This window comes from Leptinotarsa decemlineata, unplaced genomic scaffold (assembly GCF_025532065.1).
Source record: "Leptinotarsa decemlineata unplaced genomic scaffold, Ldec_3_MD MMD2_tig00026328_RagTag_RagTag, whole genome shotgun sequence".
Taxonomy (NCBI): Eukaryota; Metazoa; Arthropoda; class Insecta; order Coleoptera; family Chrysomelidae; genus Leptinotarsa; species Leptinotarsa decemlineata.
In genome coordinates this window covers 14,726,017-14,748,628 of record NW_027412688.1, presented here as the reverse complement: position 1 = coordinate 14,748,628, position 22,612 = coordinate 14,726,017, and the positions used below count along the sequence as shown (strand labels likewise).

General features: G+C 35.0%; 2 protein-coding genes across 3 annotated transcripts in view; both read left to right on the top strand.

Annotated features, from left to right (window-relative positions):
- Nucleotides 1–22,612, top strand: part of LOC111509471 (glutathione S-transferase 1) — a 228,162-nt gene that overhangs the window by 111,855 nt on the left and 93,695 nt on the right. The gene's annotated exons all lie outside the window — the stretch shown is intronic.
- fid (class I SAM-dependent methyltransferase fire dancer) overlaps nucleotides 1–22,612 on the top strand; it is a 57,759-nt gene that overhangs the window by 24,568 nt on the left and 10,579 nt on the right. For both annotated transcript variants that reach the window (XM_074182141.1, XM_074182142.1), the window contains 2 exons: nucleotides 7,624–8,555; nucleotides 13,374–15,044. In XM_074182141.1, the coding sequence (XP_074038242.1) occupies nucleotides 7,624–8,555; nucleotides 13,374–15,044 (2,603 nt within the window). The remainder of the gene's footprint in view (nucleotides 1–7,623; nucleotides 8,556–13,373; nucleotides 15,045–22,612) is intronic.

Below are 22,612 nucleotides of genomic sequence, written 5' to 3'. Positions count from 1 at the left end.
TAAAACCTATAGAATATTTATACTGCTTTTTTCTTTAAAAACCCAGTTATCCATGAGTTCAAAAAATTTATCTCGGAACTTGTCAATAACGCCATGTGTTGAAGTTTCTTTCGCGTGTAGATTGAATCATTTTCATTATGAATTATGTAATGGAAGATATGGTGCAAATGGTCTATACTTTGGGGGAAATTGGCAGAAACTGCCTCCTTGCATCTAGGATTTACAAAGAGAAATTCTTCGAAAGAAGACACCCAGATAGAAGGGCATTTCAGGCTCTAAAAACAAGTTTTAAAAGAACTAGTAATGTCAATCACGAGAAGTTCGAACGTGTCTGCCCTGTAACACATGAAGAGAATACATTTCAAATTGCTCTTCACCTTGTTGAAAATCCCCATGTGATTACCTGAGCCCTGAGCAGGGAAGTGGGATTTTCTCAATCCAGCGTGCCTTGAATGATACGAGCAAGCAAATTTCATCCTTGCCACATTCAATTGAGGCAAGAGTTTAGAGGAAGAAATTTTAAAAAACGTCTTCAATTTTGCTGATGAGGAATTGAAAAGATCAAACAGGAAAATGATTTTTCAATTTCGTGTTATTTTCTGATGGAACGACTTTTCATAAAAATGGAACTGTGAATCGGCTTGACATGCATTATTGGCTGAACCATCAACAGCGTTGGTCACTAAATGTTTGGGGTGGAATTCTCAGAAAGAGTTATCGGTTCGTATTTTTTGGATGGACATTGCACTGGAAGAAAATATGTAAGATTTCTTAGGCATGAGTTTTCGAATTTATTAGACGGGGTTTCATATGGAACAAGACTTAGAATGTGGCTACAACAAGACGGTGCACCACCACATTTTAAAACTGAGGTACGGGAATACCTCAACGATCATTTCAATAAAAAATGGATAGATACGGGTGGGCTTGTGGCGTGGACACCCAGATCACCTAACCTAACCAAAATGGATTTTTTCATGAGGGTATATCAAATTGATTGTCTACCAAACTCCTTCAACATCTATAGAAGACATAAAATGAAGAATCACTAGAGTTTTCTGAGAAATTCCAGAGGATATGCTGGAACGTGTAGAAAATTCGTTTGAAAAAAGACTGACATTATGTGTTGCGGAAAATGGTCGCCATTTTGAACATCCTTACGACTCCTCTATTCAATAAAAAATTCAGGCGTTATTGTTCATATTGAAAAAAAAAATGAGTATGTGAACGTGTATAAATGAAATTTCTGTGGTTACAACAGTTAATGAAACTGGGTATAATTTGTAAAATATCTGTTTTTTGTATAGTATACTTCTGTTAAAAAATGTAGTGAAATGTTGAAATATTTCATACAAATGAAAACATACAGGGTGTTCCATTCGAAAAAGTTGAATTATGTATGTTTGAAAATGAATGAAACTTAACCGGTTTTACCGAGCACCCTATATATTGTTTCCGAAAGTTGAGATTCCCGAAATTATCATAGTAATGTTGACTAACTATTCCTGAAAAAATCCACTCAATTGCTGTAGACATGCGGGTGGTGAATTGAAAAAATATCGTCTGCAGAATAGGTTTTTCCGAAATTACTTTTCAATGCCGCAATAGAAATTCAAAAACAAAAATTTCTCAGAGAGCTGATGAAATCGAATGACGTATTCATATACTGTGTGTTCCATTTGAAAAAATTTAACTTTGGTTGGCCTCGCTCGGCTGAATCACCCTGTATAATTCCACGAGAAATTGAAAAGTTGAGATCAACAGCATTTAAAAAAACATAACACAATTGGATATTAGATAATACTGAAAAATTGAAACTGAGCTCACGATGAAATAATTCAGTTCAACATTTAATTTATCTACCCTCATTCATAATAAAACACTATTGTTGATACATTTTTTCATTTCAATTTATTTTTTTATGAACAATATACAGGGTGTCCCTGGACTTCCTCTTTTCCTCTCGGGAATGTATAGATGGGGTCAAAATGTCACCAGTACTTCATATAACTTTTTTTCCTAAAATCCTTCGTTACCAAGTAACGGGCCCTCGAAGTTACAAAATGAAAAATGTTTTTCTTTGATAACTTTTCAAGTGAATATTCAAAATCATCCAAATTTTGGTAATTGACTAAACAAATGAATTCCTTCGATGAGCTTTCATGCAGGAGTCAGTTGTTTTGCTACAAAGGCAGGAACGGACTACCCCCGATGGTCCACACCCCAAAACTTTGAAATGACAGATATTTTTCAATATTTTTCAACAAATTAAGGTTACTTGGACAATTTTATGAATAAAAGTACTCGTGTGGAAAGTCGATCGGAGCAACGAGTCTTGATAAAAATGTAGTTTCACTCGACGACATCAAACCCGCTCGTCCACCATTATTTGAAATGAATAATTATCAAAGCAGAAATAATAATGATAACGTTAATTCAACAACATTTATCCTGAGATGTCTACCATTATTCGAAAATATTAGTTTTTAAGGAAAATGGAAATGATAGGTAAAATGTTCATAACGAATTTTTATAATGCAAACACGTTTAACTAACGAAACTCAAGAGCCTCAAGAGCAAACAGAAATGAAAAATCCGCTACAGAAACTGCTCGATATGACCACCTTCTCTCTCTATACATTTTCTTAGTCTGCGAAGACACCCTCTCTGTACTTGAAATAGCATTCCAGGGTCGTTTCGAATGGCTTCACAATGTAATGTTATTCTATTCAACAATGCATCTCCTGTGTGAATAGGTGTAGCGTAAACAAGGCTTTTTAGATGCCCCAACAGAAAGAAATCCAATGGATTTAAATCCGGAGACCGCGATGGCCATGAATATGGCACACCTCTACCAATCCATCTATTGTGGAAAATATGGTTCAGATGGTCACGCACAATCAAACTAAAATAAGGAGAAGCGCCATCATGCATAAACCACATATCTCTTCGGGTTTGCAATGGAACACGTTCCAAAAGGCAATTCAAATCGTTCTGAATGAACTCCAAATAACGTTCTCCATTCAATCGGTCCTGTAGAATGAATGGTCCTATAAGATGGTTTCCTATGATACCAGCCCAAACATTCACGTTGAATTTCCGTTGGTGTTTGGTTTGCAATATCCCACGGGGATTTTCTTCGGCCCATATATGGAGATTATGAGAGTTGATAACTCCATCTCTACTGAAACCTGCTTCATCAGTGAATAAATCTCGATTAATAAAAGTCATATCCTCTCTTTGCCTATCCATGAACCAATTGGCATATTCCAGTCGTGCTGGAAAATCTTGAGGTGTCATGGCATGTACCTTCTGGATGTGAAATGGGTGGAGCAGTTGTTCCCTAATTATTCTATGAATAGTGGACTTGGATGTATGGAACTGTTCTGATAGATTTCTGATGCTCATTGAAGGATCATCAGCGACGGCATCCAAAATATTTTCCTCCAATACAACGGTACGTACAGTCCTAGGAGCGCCCTCACCACCTCGTTTTGGCAAAACTGTACCTACAATAATATCGAAATAAAACAACGTGCTCAAATTAATTATCAATTATTACATACCTGTCTCCCTCAAGCTGCGATCGACACGCTCGAATGTTTCTCTTGACGGTACCGTTCGATTGGGAAAATGCTCGGAATACAGACGACGAGCTTCTGCAGCATTACAAAATGCTCGTCCATAAAATACATGCATATCTGCATATTCATTGAATGTAAACTGTTAGGCCATATCAAAAAAATTCAAAATATCCTATAGAATATTGACAATACAATAATAGTCATATGACAACGCACCACTCAACAAAACAAAATCGCATTCCAGTTTCTCATTTTTTATCAAAACTTTCTAAAAGGTTTTTTGTCAACATCTGTGAAAGAAATGGAACATAATTATTCCCTGGATATTTTTCACCTGATCATGTGCAGCCGTTTTTGTAGTTCATTCGTTTGCTTTTTATCAGTATAGTAAATATTTTTTTCCGATGTGCGTTTTTTCAGCTAAATTTAGATTCGTGTTAAAGAATTTCTCCCATAAAATTGTAATTATCAGTGAAACTCCTCAACAGTTTAGCTGTGAAGAAGAATTTGAAACATTCGAATGTTGAGTTTCATGAGATTCAGATAACTGATCAACACGAAACGTGATTATTCCACACGTATTATGTACATACAAAATATGGAATGAATTCGATATTTCATAGTAGAGTAGCTTGTTAGTTTAAAAACACCACGAATCTACAGAACTTGATATTTCTTTTGAAAAAATATCTGCTATCACAATTGTGACTTAAACTTCCATATAGGTACTGTACTTTTTGTTTACGACTTCATTTTAGCATACTTTGTATTATTCCTGTTATAAATATTGTTGAATTAACGTTATCATTATTATTTCTGCTTTGATAATTATTCATTTCAAATAATGGTGGACGAGCGGGTTTGATGTCGTCGAGTAGAACTACATTTTTATCAAGACTCGTTGCTTCGATCGACTTTCCACACGAGTACTTTTATTCATAAAATTGTCCAAGTAACCTTATTTTGTTGAAAAATATTGAAAAATCTGTCATTTCAAAGTTTTGGGGTGTGGACCATCGGGGGTAGTCCGTTCCTGACTTTGTAGCAAAACAACTGACTCCTGCATGAAAGCTCATCGACGGAATTCATTTGTTTAGTCAATTACCAAAATTTGGATGATTTTGAATATTCACTTGAAAAGTTATCAAAGAAAAACATTTTTCATTTTGTAACTTCGAGGGCCCGTAACTTGGTTACGAAGACTTTTAGGAAAAAAAGTTATATGAAGTACTGGTGATATTTTGACCCCATCTATACATTCCCGAGAGGAAAAGAGGAGCTCCAGGGACACCCTGTATATCAACAGTTAACATCATCTTTATTGAAAAGAGAAATGAAAATTTCTATTCATTTCTCTTTTCAATATTTTCATTTCTCTTTTCATTATGATCTCCTACCACGTAGTAACGGCTACATAATAATCTTTATTTGTCTACTAACCTAGTCAAACACAAGTGTTTACACTTAGCAGACTGTGTTGAAATATTAGGCGTGTACTAACTTTTTTTTTAAATATCTCTAGACATCAATTTGATATTGTAGATTTGTTAATTTTTTATGAAAATTTTGATTGATGCAACCAGTTTTCCTTTATTTTCAGTATTTTAATATTAACATATGTTTACAAAAAGGATTTGAGGCTTTAATAACTTCTACTTATTACATGCGAGCGCTTTCGATAGCAGGCTATGCTATCATCTTCATGGCTCTACTCAAACTGAATGTTTTATCGTTTTGTTTGTTCCTTCATACGGTTAGAACGCCTTGGTGCAGGTATTTGTTCCCGCCTATCAACCGGATGTCTCTTTAAATTTACCTGTATTTGGGTTACATCAGGTAATATCCTTTGTGTTGGATCTCCTCTAGGTTCATTGTTTCTAGGAATGTGTATTGTATTGTGTAGTATATTGAATGGTCTTATTGTATTTTGATTTGTATTTGTTCTTCGATAAGTGAATTCTAACTTCTGAGGTGGTTCAGTTTCGGGCCGTTTTCTTGCTCTATGCTGAATTTTTTTATTCAGTTCAGTTCAGTTCAGTTATTTTCCTTTGTTGTTTGTTCTATTCTTGTTCCTCTGTTTTGTGATATGTACACGCCATCGTCAACGTATCTGACCATTCTCTTTTTTCATCGTGTGTTTTTATTATTGTCAAGATTTTCTCATCTATGGTTTGCAGGTATATTTCGGATATAATGCTAGATAGTGGGGATCCCATCGCTAGTCCATCTGTTTGTTTATAAATTTTTCCTTCGGAATCGAAATAGTTTTGGTTGAGTATTGTATTTAGGGTGGATTCCTTAAATGAAATTAATAAAAAATACTTTTGTCCAAATACCACTGGTAGATTTTATTTATAGGACCGATTTCGGGTTTGACCCCATTATCAAGTACAGTTTTATACTCACCTCACTCATCAGATCTAGCTCTGAGTGACTTTTCATGTGACATTCCAAAAGTGAAGGAAGCATTGAAAGCAATATGGAACCGATTTGATATACAGGAAATTGAGAAGCGACGGATACTATGAAAATATCTCAAATCACTGTTTTGAACAGAGCTCGGTATTTTGCATATAGTGGCTATCACATAAGAGGTAGATACATATTATGCTTTTATTCAGAACTATTTAAGATAAACAATTTTACGGTACATCATCTGCATGTAACTCCAACGGTATAGGCAGCGCACGCCAAAATAGCTCTAGGGGGCAAGAATTTTTCCGAATTACTCAATACTCATATATTATGACCAAAATCACACAAAACCTTTGTACATTGTAAGTAGCCTATATGTTATTCTGATGTATAAGCTGTATTTATCTAAAGTTTCATCTAAATCTATACTAATATCATAAATCACATTTATGATTTTAGTATAGATATTCCAAATGAAAGAAATGCCTTTAGAATTCATAACAAAAAAGCAATCAAAAATATTTCCTGATTCAGTTATTGTGCTAATTTTTTTTCAGATGAGACTTGAATCGAGACCACTGGCACTCAAGTCCAACTTTTTGAAGCTTATAAGTTGTTGTAACATACCTACAGTTATTCAAGGTTCTAATTACTCTCCGTGTTTGCATTTATGTTTTCCGTTAGAAAATATTTATTTCAAAACGGAACATGGAGTTAGTAAAAGCGCCGTTTGGTGACTGGTTTAGACATATTTTTAAATAATACTAGAATTTATCTCGTATCTTCGAATTATGGTACATGTCCAGGTATCTTGAATTGAATTTGCTGCAGTGAACCCTCATTGGGCCATATTTTTACACTGGTGTTTCAACAGTATCGCGATATCAACATCTTAATGATATATATGCTCAGATATCGGTAGGAAGAGAGGTCTAATGCGTTGGCCAGCCTGTTTTCCTCATATGATTCCACTAGATTGTTTCTATGAAGTTATTATATGGAGTTATCTATGATTACATCGGCCTGCACTAGGGAACTTTGAGAATATATGAAAGTTGTGTGGTATCAGATTAAGCACAGTTCGAGTTTACTTTGTAGAGTATGTAAACTTTCTGTAATTTATGTAGGTCAATAACATTTTTCAGATATTTGGTTGAAAAACAGTTTTGAGCATCCAGATTATGAGAAATATCACCTCTTTGTATGTACTATACAATGACAGTTGGGAGTAGTTCCTTAGAAACTATAACTATAACTATAAAATGGCAAAATTTCAAAGACGATCTCAGAAGGGTATTCTAAGGTCTTCTAAGATCGCTTGTGTTTCATTTTTTCAGCTTCACAAATATGGTAGATATCGTTTGGTAACTAAATTCTGGGAAACCCTGTAATGAATAAGAAATGTTGAAGTGACGAAGAATCGTTTGGATATGTGAGTTGTTTTGGAAATTTGAACTGATGACCCCAAAACAAAAGTGCCTATTCTGAACAAACTCTTCATGATTTTCTCCATCATTCTCAAAAAAATGTCGTTTTTTACGTAAATATACAATTTTATGTTGAACTCTGATTAGAGTATTTCAAATGAGTGATTGTTATTTGTCATCATTCAATTTTATTCTAGGCTAAACGGCATCACCCGAAAAAAAGCAAAAAGTCGCACAAAAGGTCGTTCAATCGACCCAGGAAGAAACTCTTCACCAAGTAGTTCCAGCTTATCCAGCCCGAACGAAACATGCTACAGCTTCGTACGAAGAGCTATACAAAAGCTAGCAGGCGGTGGCCGTCGCGCAGGAGTCCATCGACCTTGGTTTCTGGAAAGTTGGACCACCTGCGCAAAAGATCCCGAGCCTAAAGTTTTTGCACCTGCCGGATGCGACTGCTGTGATTGTCTAGAAAATGCTTATGATATTCCTATAGAGTTGCGAAGAATAGATGAGGACGAGCTACCACAAAGAAGACAAACGTTTCCTTCTTCACAATTGATTAACGAAATATCTTACTTGAAATCTAAAAGCATGACAAACATGAGAACCGTTGAGAATAACAACACTTTCGTGAAGAAGGCAGACATCTCCAATAAACCTTCGGAAACCAAGGAACCGGAAAGTGAACAACCAGTGATTACCATCCCTAAAAACTCGTTAACCAAACCAAAACTGGTAAAGCAGAAAAAATCAATATGCGAGGAGCACGAGGACGAGGCTTTAGACCAACCTACTGATATGGCTCAACAGTCAAGTTTACCGGAATTCAAATCCTCTTTGAAGAAATATAACCGGAGTGCAGTACTGAAACAAAGGTCGCTCAATGAGGAATTAATGTCGACTGATAGATTGCAAGAGAAGGAAAGGCTACGGAGAAACATTCAGAAACAGGCGTCTCTCAACGAAGATCTAATTTACCATAGATCATATGCTTTCGAGAACTTCAAGGACTCTGTTCTTTACGTGTCTACTTCCAAGCGCTTCCGTCTCATAAAAACTGGCTTCACTAATAAGTTCAAGAATTCTACTACCAATATTGAAAGAGTTACAGGATCTTCTTTGAAGAATGGTAAGAATCTCTCTATTTTAAAATATTCATATTTTTCATTATTGTCCTTATAAAACTACGCCTTGAATGTATTGATTTAGTAACTTTTGAAATCAGGTAAAAAACATCGATGTCAAAATTTAAATTTGCATTTTGTTTTTATTTTGACCTCATTTCTTCACATCTGATTATATGCCTATGTAATATAATTTCTATGAGTTCTAGATATGATGCGAGAAAATGCAATAGGCCTTTTCATCACAATTTTTTGTGCGTATGCGTCAGTATCAGCCATCTTTTTCGTACTGTTTTTTATAAACAACCATGTTAAAGAGCCCGCAACTCGTGTTTTAAAAATTAAAATATGAAATGAAGTTTATTAATTGTAAGAAAAGTGAAAAAAAAAGTAGTAGGTAAGTCAAAATAGTTAGTCAAAATGTTAGTCTTCGTGTGAAGACGATTGTGGATACTAACAATCGAAGCGATGTGAACTAACTTAGCTTGAAATCTCTTAACTTTTTTATTTTTATTTTTATCTTTATCTTTATTTTCATTTTGTATTTCTTTATTTTATTTTTTGTTCGATTGTTTTATTTTTACTTGTATTTTTTTCACTATTATTTCATTTCAGGTTTGCTTAATATAATTGTTATTTACAGCTATTTATTTTAATTCTTCTCTTTTAGTTGTTTCAGGGATTTCAAATCATTTAATATAGTAGACAATGGAAGTTCGAACTAGTGAAATTTATTAAGAAACGTTGTCAATCACCTTCAAACACTTCAGTCAAATCTTTGTATGTGGTGAGCAGTTCGACAATAGATTCGTCTCATCAGATTTCTTATTAATATATTATAATATACAGTGCAACATATAATTTTTTTAAATTAACTGTAAATTAACTGTACAACCAAAATTCAAATATTGCCAAAAGTTGGTCGATAATTATATTAGATACACTCAGAATTGTTGCAAATCAACCAGCATACAGGGTATGTCAAAGAATATAAAAATTCTACCCTTATTTAAGAAAATTCAGCATAATGTTATTGAGAAAAGTATGCCTAAATATCAAAATATGGCCTCCAAAGTCATTTTTTAGTTTTTAATTTTTTTCATGATTTCTCAATTTGTATTTTTTTCATAATCACCCTCAGCGTTTCCTTGAAGTAATCACAACCAAATTAGTTGAGCATAACTTTATTCAAATTCAAAAATATTTGTGAAATTACCTTGGATTTTAAATTTTTTCGGGAATCACAAACGTCATATTCGTTGCAATGATATTCAGCTCAACTTTAAAATTTCGCAAACCTTTTTTTTAACAAGCTAAAACAATCGACAAATATGAAATCCTATTGAAACTATTGCGAATACCCATGGCATCAAACAAATGAGGGTTGAAAGAAAACATTATGACAGTTTGGTGAATCAACTTCGCATTCTTGAATAATTATTGTTCGATTATTCAGTTTGTTTGATTTCAAATGCCTCCATCAAGACAGTTAACGTTAGCCGAGAAGGCAGAATTAGTTTTAATATGTGGAGATAACTATTAACCAGTGCGTGAAGCAGCAGATATATTCAATGAACGTCATCCAGACAAACAAGTGCACTATTCCACTGTAAGCAGAATTTTAAATAATTTTATACAGACTGGGTGTTTACAGTATAAATATAAAAATGAACGTACCAAAACTGTATTAGAAGAACTTCAAGCAGTTGTTGAAAACCCTAGAAGATCATTTCATTTCTAGTTATACGGGTGTAAAATAAAGCTCTGTTAAAAATATTCTTGAAAAAATAAATATCATGCCTATAAGCCTATGTTTATTTGCACGTTTCAAGAACGAGACTATGACTTACGGTATGCCTTCTGCATGTGGATTCAATGACAAATAGAAGATCAACATGATTTCCATACGCACATTATTTTTGGAGACGAATCCGTGTTCACAACAAATGGCGTTGTCTCTTCCCAAAATTGTAGGTGGGGTCGGACAAAAATCCAAATTTTGTCACTGACAATAAAAACCAATATTATCAAAAAAAACAAATGTATGGTGCGGTGTGAAACCTACGTACAGTTTTTGGAAAACGAACTAACGGATTTTTTGGACAATATGAGCTTTCAAGAATGACATAAATTACGGTTTGTACATGATGGATGTCCTGCTTATTTTACTAGAATTGTTTCAGATTGGTTAAATGGGAAATTTGGTGATAAATGGTTAGGACGAAATACTGATACATGGTAGCCTCCTCGTTCGCCAGATTTTACCCTATTAGATTTTTTATGGAGATATTAAAAGCAAAAGGTTCACAAGAATCGACCATTCAATACTGCTGAGGAGCTTGTAAAGTCGATAAGATTTCATCGCAGAAATATTCCAGCAAATGTGTTGCGATCTACTCTTTGTGAATTTTATGATCGGTTGAGTTATAATAAAAATAAGTTGATAAAAATTGTCAAATTATCGACACCGCTTTCAAATACAATTGAAAACATTGTATTATTCCTTTTTTATTGTTTTGTTGATATTTATCAATAATAATAATAATGTTAACTTTAAAATCTTATTTGTTTTGTTCCTTGGGTATCCACGATTATTTTGAAATGATTTCATGTTTATCGATTAATTTGTATAGCTTTTTTATAAATATTTCAAATACAAAATGTTCACTTCAAATGAGAGTTTTTGAATATACATATTACCATTACTAATGTTTTACCTTGTTAAAAATATGGTTTGCGAAATTTTGAAGTTGTGTTAAATATCGGTGCCACAAACATTAAGTTTGTGATTCCCTGAAAAAATTTGAATCCAAGTTAATTGCACAAATGTGCATGAATTTGAAGAAAGTTATTCTAAACTGATTTTATTATGATTAACTTATGAAAAAAACTAATGAAAACAATTTAAAAAATTAAAAATGCCTTATGAGGTCAATTTTTTTATATTTTGGTATAACTTTCAACTATAAACAATATTTCTCAATATCATCTTTCTCAAGTTCCTGAAATAAGGATACTTGAGCAACTTTCATATTTTTTGACCTACCCTGTATGCTGTTTGACTTGCAACCATTCTAAGTGCACCTAAAATAATTACCGAACATACACCAACTTTCGGCACTATCTGTATTTTGGTTGTGCAAATATTTAAAAAAAATCCCATAAATGACTACACCGTATATCTAAAAGTCCATTCAGACGTATTTTGGAAATTCTCCGAAACGATACATGAAACAGTATATTATATATTCGAACATCAGCAACCCTCCACGGCTTTGCACGAGTAACGTCGATATATTCTAACCAAGTTTACACAAAACATTAATTGTAATAAGTTCGAAAGTTCGGTTACATACGGAAAAAATCCTATCGATAAATATCTGTACCATCACTAAAACATTTTAGTTTTCACCTTCGAAATTATATAAATTGACCAGAATATAAATCATATTAGAAAATCGAAGTACCGATAACATTATTATTAGGTTGTTTCAAAAGTTTTGTTTGTTTTAATATCATTATAGCTCCATATCTCAATAAATATAAATTTTTTGTGTCGTGGTGTATTCTGACAAAGAAATTTGTAGTCTATACATTGATGCTATTAATTTTTCTACATATTTTAATGTTTTGCCTCTTTCCAGCTCATTGCTATATGATGTCGTTGAGCGATTTTCGGTCAATTTTTCTCTAAAAATTCAAATTGAACCAATGAGTTGCCGAAAAAACAAGAAAAATTAATCAGATATTTGACAATGTTAGAGTTAATGAACTCACTGTTGGTTTGCGAAATTTCGTTTCTCAGATTCCAACCTCGAAGATGAGCCCCGAAGTAATAGACCAAGACGAGGATTTCTCTAAAAATTCAATTTGAACCAATGAGCTGCCGAAACATTTCGAAAAATCGACCAGACAGTTGACAATGTTAGAGTTAATAAACACGTTGTTTGAAGTTGGTTTGCAAAATTACGTTTGTCAGATGTTAGCCTCGAAGATGGGCCCCGAAATGATCGACCAGGACGAGGATTTGAGGACCCTGGTGGAGATTGACCCATCACAAACGGCACGTGGACCGCATTCCCATGCGGTTGTTGATATTTTAAAACATATTGGAAAGGTCAGAAATCCCGAAAAGTGGGTGCCCCACGATTTGAACGACCGACAGAAATTGTCACGTATCGAGGTCTGTTCTTCTTTGCTTTTACGCAACCAAAACGATCCTTTTTTGGATCGGATCGTCACATGTGATGAAAAGTGGGTCCTTTGCGACAACAGGAGACATTCCAGACAATGGTTGGACACCGATGAGCCACTCAGGCACTTCCCAAAGACGAAAACCTACCAAAAAAGACCATGGTTACTGTATGGTGGTCAGCGGCTGGTGTTATTCATCAGAACTATTCAGGCCAAAACATCAAAGCAGAGTCCTATTGTCAGGAAATCTAACATGTAACGAAAATTGCGTCAGCAGCAGCCGACAATGGTCAATAGAAGAGGTCCGATCCTGCTCTACGACAACGCCCGTTCGCACGTTTCACAGATCACCGTCCGAAAGTTAAACGAATTGTACGTCGAAGTTCTGTCTATGCACTCAAATAACGCTTATTTCAATTGAATTGAATGAGAATTCACTGACAAATTACAGTTCAAAGTAGACTCATAAAAACGAACAAAACTCTTGACATAACTTAATATAAATATCTAGAATATTAACGAATTGTAAAGATGAAACAATTATTGGTCCATACTTTCACGTTTTGCAACAATATGTTTTGTTTTCTGAAGTTTTTACTCTATTGTGAAAAGTGAATGTTTCGTTTCAGGTTTTGTTCGAATGTTCCAAAACTGGAAGAGTTCCGACCTCATTTCTCCATCCATCCCTGAAGACGAACCGGTGGAAAACATCAAAACTCCTGCACCTAGCAACGAGGAAAAGAAAGAATGTGAAGGTACATCCGAAAGGAGGTCTTCTAAAGAGGACGGTTCGGACTCATCAAAAGACAGCAGTTTACAAAGCGATACAAGCGTAGACTCAGAAGATTCGTTCGCTTCGGTTATTTTCGTTCCAAAATCGGATCCGATGTCTCCGCTAACACTATCCCCGGGTCCAACGTCACCCCGTTTGAAAAATACTTCAGTCCCCAATTCTCCCCGAATCAAGCAGTCCTCTTGTCCGACTAGTCCTCGTATCAAACAAATGCCCTTAGCAATCCATTTGACCAAACAGCTGAGCTCTCCGAAACCTTCAACAGAGTCATTGGTAGAGAAGTTGGAACGAGATCACATCGTAGTCACGGAAGTTTCAATTAAAGAGCCCAGCAAAACTCTGGCTCAAAAATATTCAGTACAACAAATTCCTGTATTCCAAAAAACTAGTTTGAATACTCCAGCTAAGAAGGCCTCTTCATCTCCTCCCAGCCCCGAGAAATCGCCTGAACCCACTGACTCAAGAAACGAACGACTGAAAAAAATTAAAGAACTGTTAAAACAGAAGCCAGGTTTCGGAATACGCAATAGCAGATCAAGCTTTCCCATAGTGCGACAATCTTCTGTTTCCAACGGTAAAGTGGAAGCTATTGCCAAACCATTACCGAAACTCTTGACTCTCGAACTGTTCAATCCGGAAACTGACGATAAGGATAGCGATTCCAGTTGTGTATCCTCACCAGACTCAGTAGATAGTGTTATTAGTATTAGTAGTGACAGAAACTCACCGGCAAACCTTCGATTTAAATTTCCTCCAATGAAAGAAAAACGTGAAACCAACATGACTTTATTGGAAGCAGCTGCAGATGTAGCACAAACTTTAGACGACGCCGTAGATAAAGTTATCAAATCGAGTCCGAGAACGAAGAAGAGACTGCAATCCGGAGAGGTATTTACGATTTTACAACGAAAATATTCCTCGGATACTGCTCCTTTATTGGGAGATGATTCTGAAACCAGCTGGGATGAAGATTGTCAGAAGCATTTGACGGACTTTGCAGACAAACTCAGTGAGAAACTGTTGCAGGAAATTGATCAGTATCAAGTTAAAACTAAGTCATCCAACTCCTTAGAGAACTTTGAAGATCCATATATAAGTCGTTTAAGCGAGGAGTTGGAGGACCTTTCAAAGTTGAGCGCGGAGATACAGAAGCAAAACGAATATTTGGCTAATCTAAGTGCTAGTGAAAAGTTGTTTGGGAAACCTTGTGTGAAATGTAAACACAGTGCGTGTGCTTGCCCCAGAAAAAAAACTAAAGAAAACGTAGTGAAAAATATTCAGCCAGCCAACGATGGTGAATGTTCTACCAGCGGTAAAAGTGGCGGTAGCACTAACCACCAGCAAACGGACAATTCCTCACGAAATGTAGATAACTCAACGAAGTGTGATATAAAAAGTACTGACATTGTTGTAGAAACGGAACCAGCTCTCTACTCGAATGTTTCTACTGTCAATAAATTATCCATTAAAATGGGCACTTCCTCCGACTCTTGTGATTCCGAGAAAGGTGAGCACATTAGTAGTAAACGTAGTAGTATAATTTAGCATTTTGAATCTAAAACAAATCATGAAAATCTCGTGAACTACAAGTAGAAGAAATAATTGAAAGACACGCCCAATTAAAAATTCTTTGACAAACTGGTATTCTCTAATAATATTCTTCGTTACTGAATTCTGTATTCAAATTTCCTTCCATGAGTTTCGCAATCTGGAAAACCCTCGGCAAGTAATAAGTGCCTCGAATAATTATACTCTATGATGCTCTCATCAAAAGATGACGTGAAGTGTCTAGACTAGGAATTTTATTTGTCAACTGGAGAGTAGATATATTCTCACCTATTCGTATACCTATTTTCTACATCAGAAATAAAAATATATCTCTCTGCACATTCTTCAACAATTAGAGATCAGGAATTGAAGTATATTTTCAAGGCAGCTGATCAAGCGATCCATGATCTTGACTCAGGATGGTTTTCAACCTGAACGAAATAACCACAACTCTGTAACCGATTTGATTTTCCTTCAGCAAAGGGCCCACACCGAATCCACTGAGACTACTTCACTCCAGTGGCCACTCAAGAATGAGCCACAACCTGAAATTTTCTTCAACAACTATTGAAGGAAATTCAGTCTTTCTGTCTTTCTAATGAATTAATGATCATTCCATCGAAACCTACCTACTTAACTGGAAAATTCCTAGGCGAGATCATTTCTCTACTTACCTGCCATGAACAATCCAAGATATTGCAAAGGCATAGAGTCGAATCAGGGGCAAAGTATAATGAAGATTACACAGATTTGTAAATTTTTCAAATATAAAAATTGAAATTGATTGGAATTGAAACTACAATCAAGCTAACTCTAAAATGTTACCAGGAAACCTCGAGTTAATAAAGCAACTAACTTTCTTCTTTCTCAAGTCGAGAGGTCTGAAGTTGAAAACTGAGTCATTCATCTGGGTCTTCTAGGGTGATGCAATATTGTAGTCGCTAGATGGGTTTAGAGGCGTCTAAGGCTCATGTGCCTGTACTATATGTACGAGTACTTTGGGTACCATCTCTGGCACTCAGCGGATTTCTTTGTGCAGAATGAGAAGTGCTGAATAAATTGTATCTATTCATTCCGAATCGTTAGCTATATAAAAGCTGAAGTTTGATGTAGTATTCTTTTACCATCAACGACATTTATCGTAGAATTTTAGTATAAAACTTGGAAAGATAAATGCATGCTTATTACTTCTCTTAAGGTACGTCGTTCTTGGACCCAATGACCACGCATCTCATGATGTTGTGGTTGTTTTATTAGTTATTGATATTTTTATTTCATAGTTGATATAACTGAAATTTGGTAATATTATTACTTTGTGTTCAAGGAATTGGTGGAATCTTCTTTCACTTTAGTAATCACTCGATATTTTACCATATTCGTGGCATGCATGCAATATTTGGAAGGGACAGAAAATATTTTTATTATCCTGTTGTCAGAAAAAAGCTCCAAAAGTTTGCTTTCTACTTCTAATTTTTCTTTTATTGAATTCGAAACTGACTTATATATATCCGAATTATTTTATAAAAAAAAGCAAATTGTATTTGGAGACCTCACGCAGCATTCTGAATTTTCATATTTAATTTTCAGAGACCTGAAGTTCAAAATGAGTTTCAGTCTAATGATTTCAGTTGAAAGTGAAAACAACAACAAGAGTGGGAGTAATTTGCAAAAAAAGTATTATACGGCTTGTATAAAGTCAGATACTAATACGACTGAGATATTTCCTAATCAAACGCCATACAAAAAATGGTACAGAAAAATAGGACAAACTTATATTTTTGGAAAAGTGACCTCTATATGCAAAGGTCATGAGTTCATGTATGGCTTTTATAAAATTTGTTCTTTATATAAACAACGGTCATTTATGTTTGTTAGGCCATATAAAGTAATTGGTTCATGGGGTGGATCATAAGCATAAGATCAACCCCCTACCATAGAGTTAGGATAGGGGTCATTTATTCATGTACAACATCGATTCCGAAATATTATAATACATCTAAAATCATGAAAAATGATAAATAAAACTTTCTATGTTTTTTTACCGGTTGTATTTGTAACTAACGTTACTGCAGTTTCGTCCTATAAGGACATTTTCAAACTGATACAATAAACTGTTCATTGTTTTGAAACAGAAAGTTTTATTTCTCATTTTCCATGATGGTGGCGATGTCCAAACAGAAAGGATAATGACAGAGATGACATCTGAAGGATTGAGTGGCTTTTCATTCCTCCGTATACCCAACACATGGGTGGCGGTTGGGAGCGTTTGGTGCGGTCAGTAAAAACAGCTCTGAGAGCGATTCTCAAAGAACAATCGCCTCGTGAAAAAGTCCTATTAACATCATCGGTAGAAGCTGAGCACATTGTTAATTCACAACTTGTCTCCATTAATCCGCTCCAACACTTAACCATTTCTTGATTGGTACCTCTAGTTCTAGCTACATATTCAGTTCGTTTGCTGAATATCATCGTCACTTGAAAGCAATAAAAAATGTCCAAACAACTTGTTTCTGACGTGAGTGGGTGCATGAGAGAGTATTTGCCAACGTTAACATGGAGAACTAAATGATTTCAGAAAGACCATTGGAATATCAAGGTTCGCGACATAGTTGTTTCAGTTGACGGCGACCTACCACGAAATCACTGGCCCAAAGGATGGATTATTGCGGTAATTCCAGGAGCAGTGGATCAAATACGCTTGATAAACGTCAAAACCAAATCTGGAGTTCATTGACGATCGGTTGTGAAACTAGATGTGAAAATGAACCAGAATGAAATGAAGAGTAATGAAGCAAGTTCCATTACTACGGAGAGTCTTGCGAAGGAAAAATACTCATTATTACTTTCGTGTTATGTTGATTCAATTTCATTTGAATCCTTCAATTGTTGAATTCTGATAAACAGGATTACTTGTCAAATAAAAATCTATAACTTGAGCAGTTTTCAGTCAATAAAAAACAAAACTTCATATAGAATATTGGATCTATATAATGAAAATATAACTTTTGTGAGTATTTGGGTTCACAATACAAGGTCTGTAAACATTTGGTTTTACATCAGGTTCATTACATCTAAGGCACAGCTGAAATTACTAAGTAGATTTGAAGTATGTTCATCAGTTTGGGAAACTGGGCATTCGCTAATGATATGTTTGACACTGCAAATAACGTTCGGTCATTAGATGCTGATGGGTTTTCCTCGTATATCTATTTCTTGGAGGGATGGAATGACTTGAGCTTTCTTGTGGTTAGACTGGTAGTTTTGGATGCACATGAGAGAATTTATCGCACTAAGCTCATTGGTTTCCAATTTATGTCACATATACATTGTTTTATGGTCCACTGTAGTAATCTTCATAGGATCACTGTAGAACCTGTATCGCCAGAACAGTGGCACTAATATTTGTTGTTGTTGTTTATGAAAGTCTTAAAGGAGTTTAAGAACTTTGCATATAATAATAATAAGGCCAGGTATTCTCAATAAAGTATACCATGCCGTTTGCAATAATTTAGAGGACGATGCATTGATTGCAAAAGTGGACAATTTTTCCTCTCAAAGTTTACACATTTGAACAAATATATTGATGGTGCCAATAGGTTCATTTTTATAAATATCAATTCACAAATATCTCTATATTCCGTATTAAACATCAATCTTACAATGCGTTTTTGTGCTATAAATAAATATCCTATTGAAATGTTTGCCACAACCCCAAGACATTATGTTGATTGAAATACGATAATAAGTCATAACATAATAGATTGCCATTAGACCTTTTTGATCAATACAGTTTTTCAATTGCTCAATTGCAAAAAATTATTTGTTCAGTTTATTGCAGAAACTATCGATTTGCAAGTTCCAGCTTGATGATTCATTCATAATTGTTCCCAATTATAATCAAACGATTACGTTCACACCACCTTGTGAACTGTTGAACTGGTCGATAATCAGTCTAACTCTCGTCATCAACCTATCTATCGTAGATCCTGTGACTGTGATAGTGGTGTCATCAGCAAACATAGTTAAAACAGACCCTTGAGGAAACCCCAACCAAACCACGTGTTCATTAGACACTGAATTTTCCTGCTTCACAATCATGGTACGACCATTTGAGTATGATTCAAACCTCAGTAGCATGTTGTTTGACAAACCCAGCACGTTCATTTTGGTACAAAAAACTAGATGATACAATGTGAAATGCTTTCGACCGGTCAAAAAACACATCGATAACAAAATTATTCCTATGAAGTTTTTCGTAAATATTATTAAAAAACAGGAGCTGGCTGTTGCAATAGAGGTCACTTTTCCGAAAATTCAAATATTTTTTATTTCCATGTCCCACTTTCTTGTAATGCGTAATCAGTGATGATTAGTGTTTAAATTATTATCAACATTGATTGATTTAGTTATTATCAATATCGATAAAAAAACTTATGAATAATATTATCCACAAAGTCCAAAGTGAAAATTGTTCTAGCAAGTGGTAAGATTACTTATCGAGATGCTGAAGTATTTTCAATCAACATATTCAATCAAGGATTATTCAGCATAACACTTTGGAAGAAATATTGAAAGAAGTGGTTGTTGGAATTCTTTCTTATTCTCTAGTGTAAATACAATCACACAGCAATCTTTCATCTTAACTTTTTTTTCCTACTACTTGGGAAATGTCTGACTCGTCCATTTCACCCAAAAAAACATTGCAGATTCAGGGGTTCATTGCGTTTTTTCTCACATCTTGTTCATGACTCCCATTCCAACAATAATGCGATCTGTAATAGTTTGTACAGGTCCCTTGCCTTCTGTGATGCACTACCTTACTTTTGCATAAAATATGATGTATCCGTCCCTTTGTTGCATTGCCTGCAGTTGAAGAATCCGTTAAAGATCCCTATTATTATATTGAGACAGGTACGCAAAGTCTCAATGTGTCTTTTTTCTGTAGCATAATTTTGTATTTCATGACTCTTTCACCACCGCTGGTATTAGCTGGTATGATACTTCTTTCAACTTTTTTCCCGATATCAAATAGTCATGTTCTTGGTTTAGTTTCGCCATCACATTCTCAAAGAATCTTTCTCTTCTGGTATCCTCGATTTCTAACTGCACTCAGTACTGAGTAAATTCAAGAAAATTTCTCCATCGTCAATCTTTCCACTGTCGTGGACTTGAGTCTTTTCCAAGTGTTGATTTTTTTTGGTTGTATCCTCCTTCAGTGACTACAATGCCTTGATCTAGAAACTTCGTTAACGTCTTATGCATTGATCCTACCCTTTCTTTATATACTTTCCAGATATGTTGATTTTTCACAATCTTAAAAAAGTTTTTTCTATAGAGATATTTTTTTCTCTAATGAGGGCCACGACCGACAGACGGTGTGTTTGAATTCATTGGAATTTTTCTCCGAAATTCGTGTTTAAAAAACTTCTGATTTCCTTTAGTCATTATTTTCAGCTGCCACCTCAAATTGTCGAGGTTACATCTACAATGAATATTCTTCAAAAATACAAAGCAGTTGGAGTTCAAAGCAATTCAAAAATCCAAAGCAAAGTCTTGTTGACATCGTTGAGACTATTCTTGTTGAAACCCTGACTGAGGGGTCTGTTGGCATGCCATTTGGATATGTTCGAGTTTGCTTTCAATGTATTAATCTGTTCATAACAATTTCTTGTTTACTTTTTTTGTATACTTGATAATCCTTGCCAACTCGTTTTCGACTTCCTTCAATCTACCACTGAATGTCTGCGTTTCATTCCAGACACTCTTCAATTCCACCTTCCACATTTTCGGTTATTTTTTTTCTCCCGCTAGTTTCACCAAAAAGCTCGTTATTATCAGAAATTCTCTGATAGGTGTCAGTCCATTAACCTACAGTGTAGATAATTTGAGACTGGCCTGAACGAATTGTTCTTATGGCTAATTTGATTCGCAACCAGTCTTCAAGTATGCCCCCCTACTATATGTGGAGATTTTTTCCTTATACGAGGAATTGGGCCATTCTATGACAAATACATTGTTTGTCGTTCGCTTCAGCCTTGTTCTAGGAATGATACTCTGAAAAGGAATTCAATTTTTAATTATGAGAAATCATCGGCTTCATGTTTATAATGGTCACTACCTTGCGCTAACTAGAGGCCAAATAGCCAGTCTGCCAGTGTGACTGTTCCAATAATTGGAAAAATCGATTCAGGCAGTTGTATCGCCAACAACATATGCAGGAATTAAGTTTGTGGAGAATTCTGCACTGACACCTGTCGGATATAATCCAACGCCCTTCGTGATATTAGTCAGGGAAGTAGTTGTTTTCTGTGTCAGTCCATTAACCTACAGTGTAGATGAGTTGAGAATGGCCTGAACGAATTGTACTTTTGGAAAATAATATCAATTAAGTGTGAACATTTTGGTCTTCTAATACACCACTTATTCTCTTTTCCTGTTCATCAACTTGTTTTTTTTATTCGATTTATTGTTTACGCCAATGCTTTCTCAACTCACACTGTTTTCATCTCACTGACTTCAAAAACTAAAGGATATTTGCTGAGGTCCCATCCCAATGCCATTGCTTGCTGATGTGTTCGCCATTTACCTCCAATATTGCCTCACTTTTGAATTGAGTTGGACTTTCGCATTCCTCTTCCTTTAATATTACTCACGACTAGTATTAGGCCAGTGTGTACTTTATAAATAAGTGACACAATTATCAATCAATGGTTTCATTCTATACCACTTAAATATATCTTGTAACACCTAGGTATATAATTCTTCAATGTAAGCTAGACGAATGACCTGTACAATTAAATGATACAAAAACTTCACTAGATCGTCTCCCTACTCTAATCGTTTGTTATCGCCATCTTACAAATACAGATAACGAATCAGCAGCTTCTAAAAACGCCTGTTTTATCATTTCCCCGTCTTCATAAGGTTTCTTTTTTTGTGCAATTATATGGGACACACAGTACGAAGCTTCAGTTGCAGCCTTATTTTTGTCGACTGTTCTTAAAAATATTGATTGTTGTCCAATTAACTGCTTTTTTAACTGTTTCAGTTTCTCCTTTCTGGCGGCAGAATGTAGTGGGAATGATTTTTCAAAATTAGAATGTACAGTTTTATGATGTCTCTCAATATTTCCTTTTTTAGCAACGGAGACCGAAGTATTACATAACAAACACACATTTTTATCTTTAACTTCTGTAAAGAAATATTGTTCTTCCCATTCCGAATGAAAGTGGTATGTCTTTACCTTCTTACAACCGCTTGCCATAATATTATTTCGAACACTAACGAACAGATCGTTCTCGAACACTAACGCGCTGGTCCGGCTGGTCGGTTCTAGCCGATTCTAGCTTGATGGCGTCAACGGCAGATCGCTCACCGCAACGTTGCCGCTGTTCATCTTTAATATTATGACAATTAGATTTTTTTGTGGAATTTTCGGAAGCTTTTCTGATTTTTGCAGTTTTTATTTTTGAAATTAAAATCGTTGTGAGAGCTACCAGATAACGAATTATTATTGATGTAGAAGTA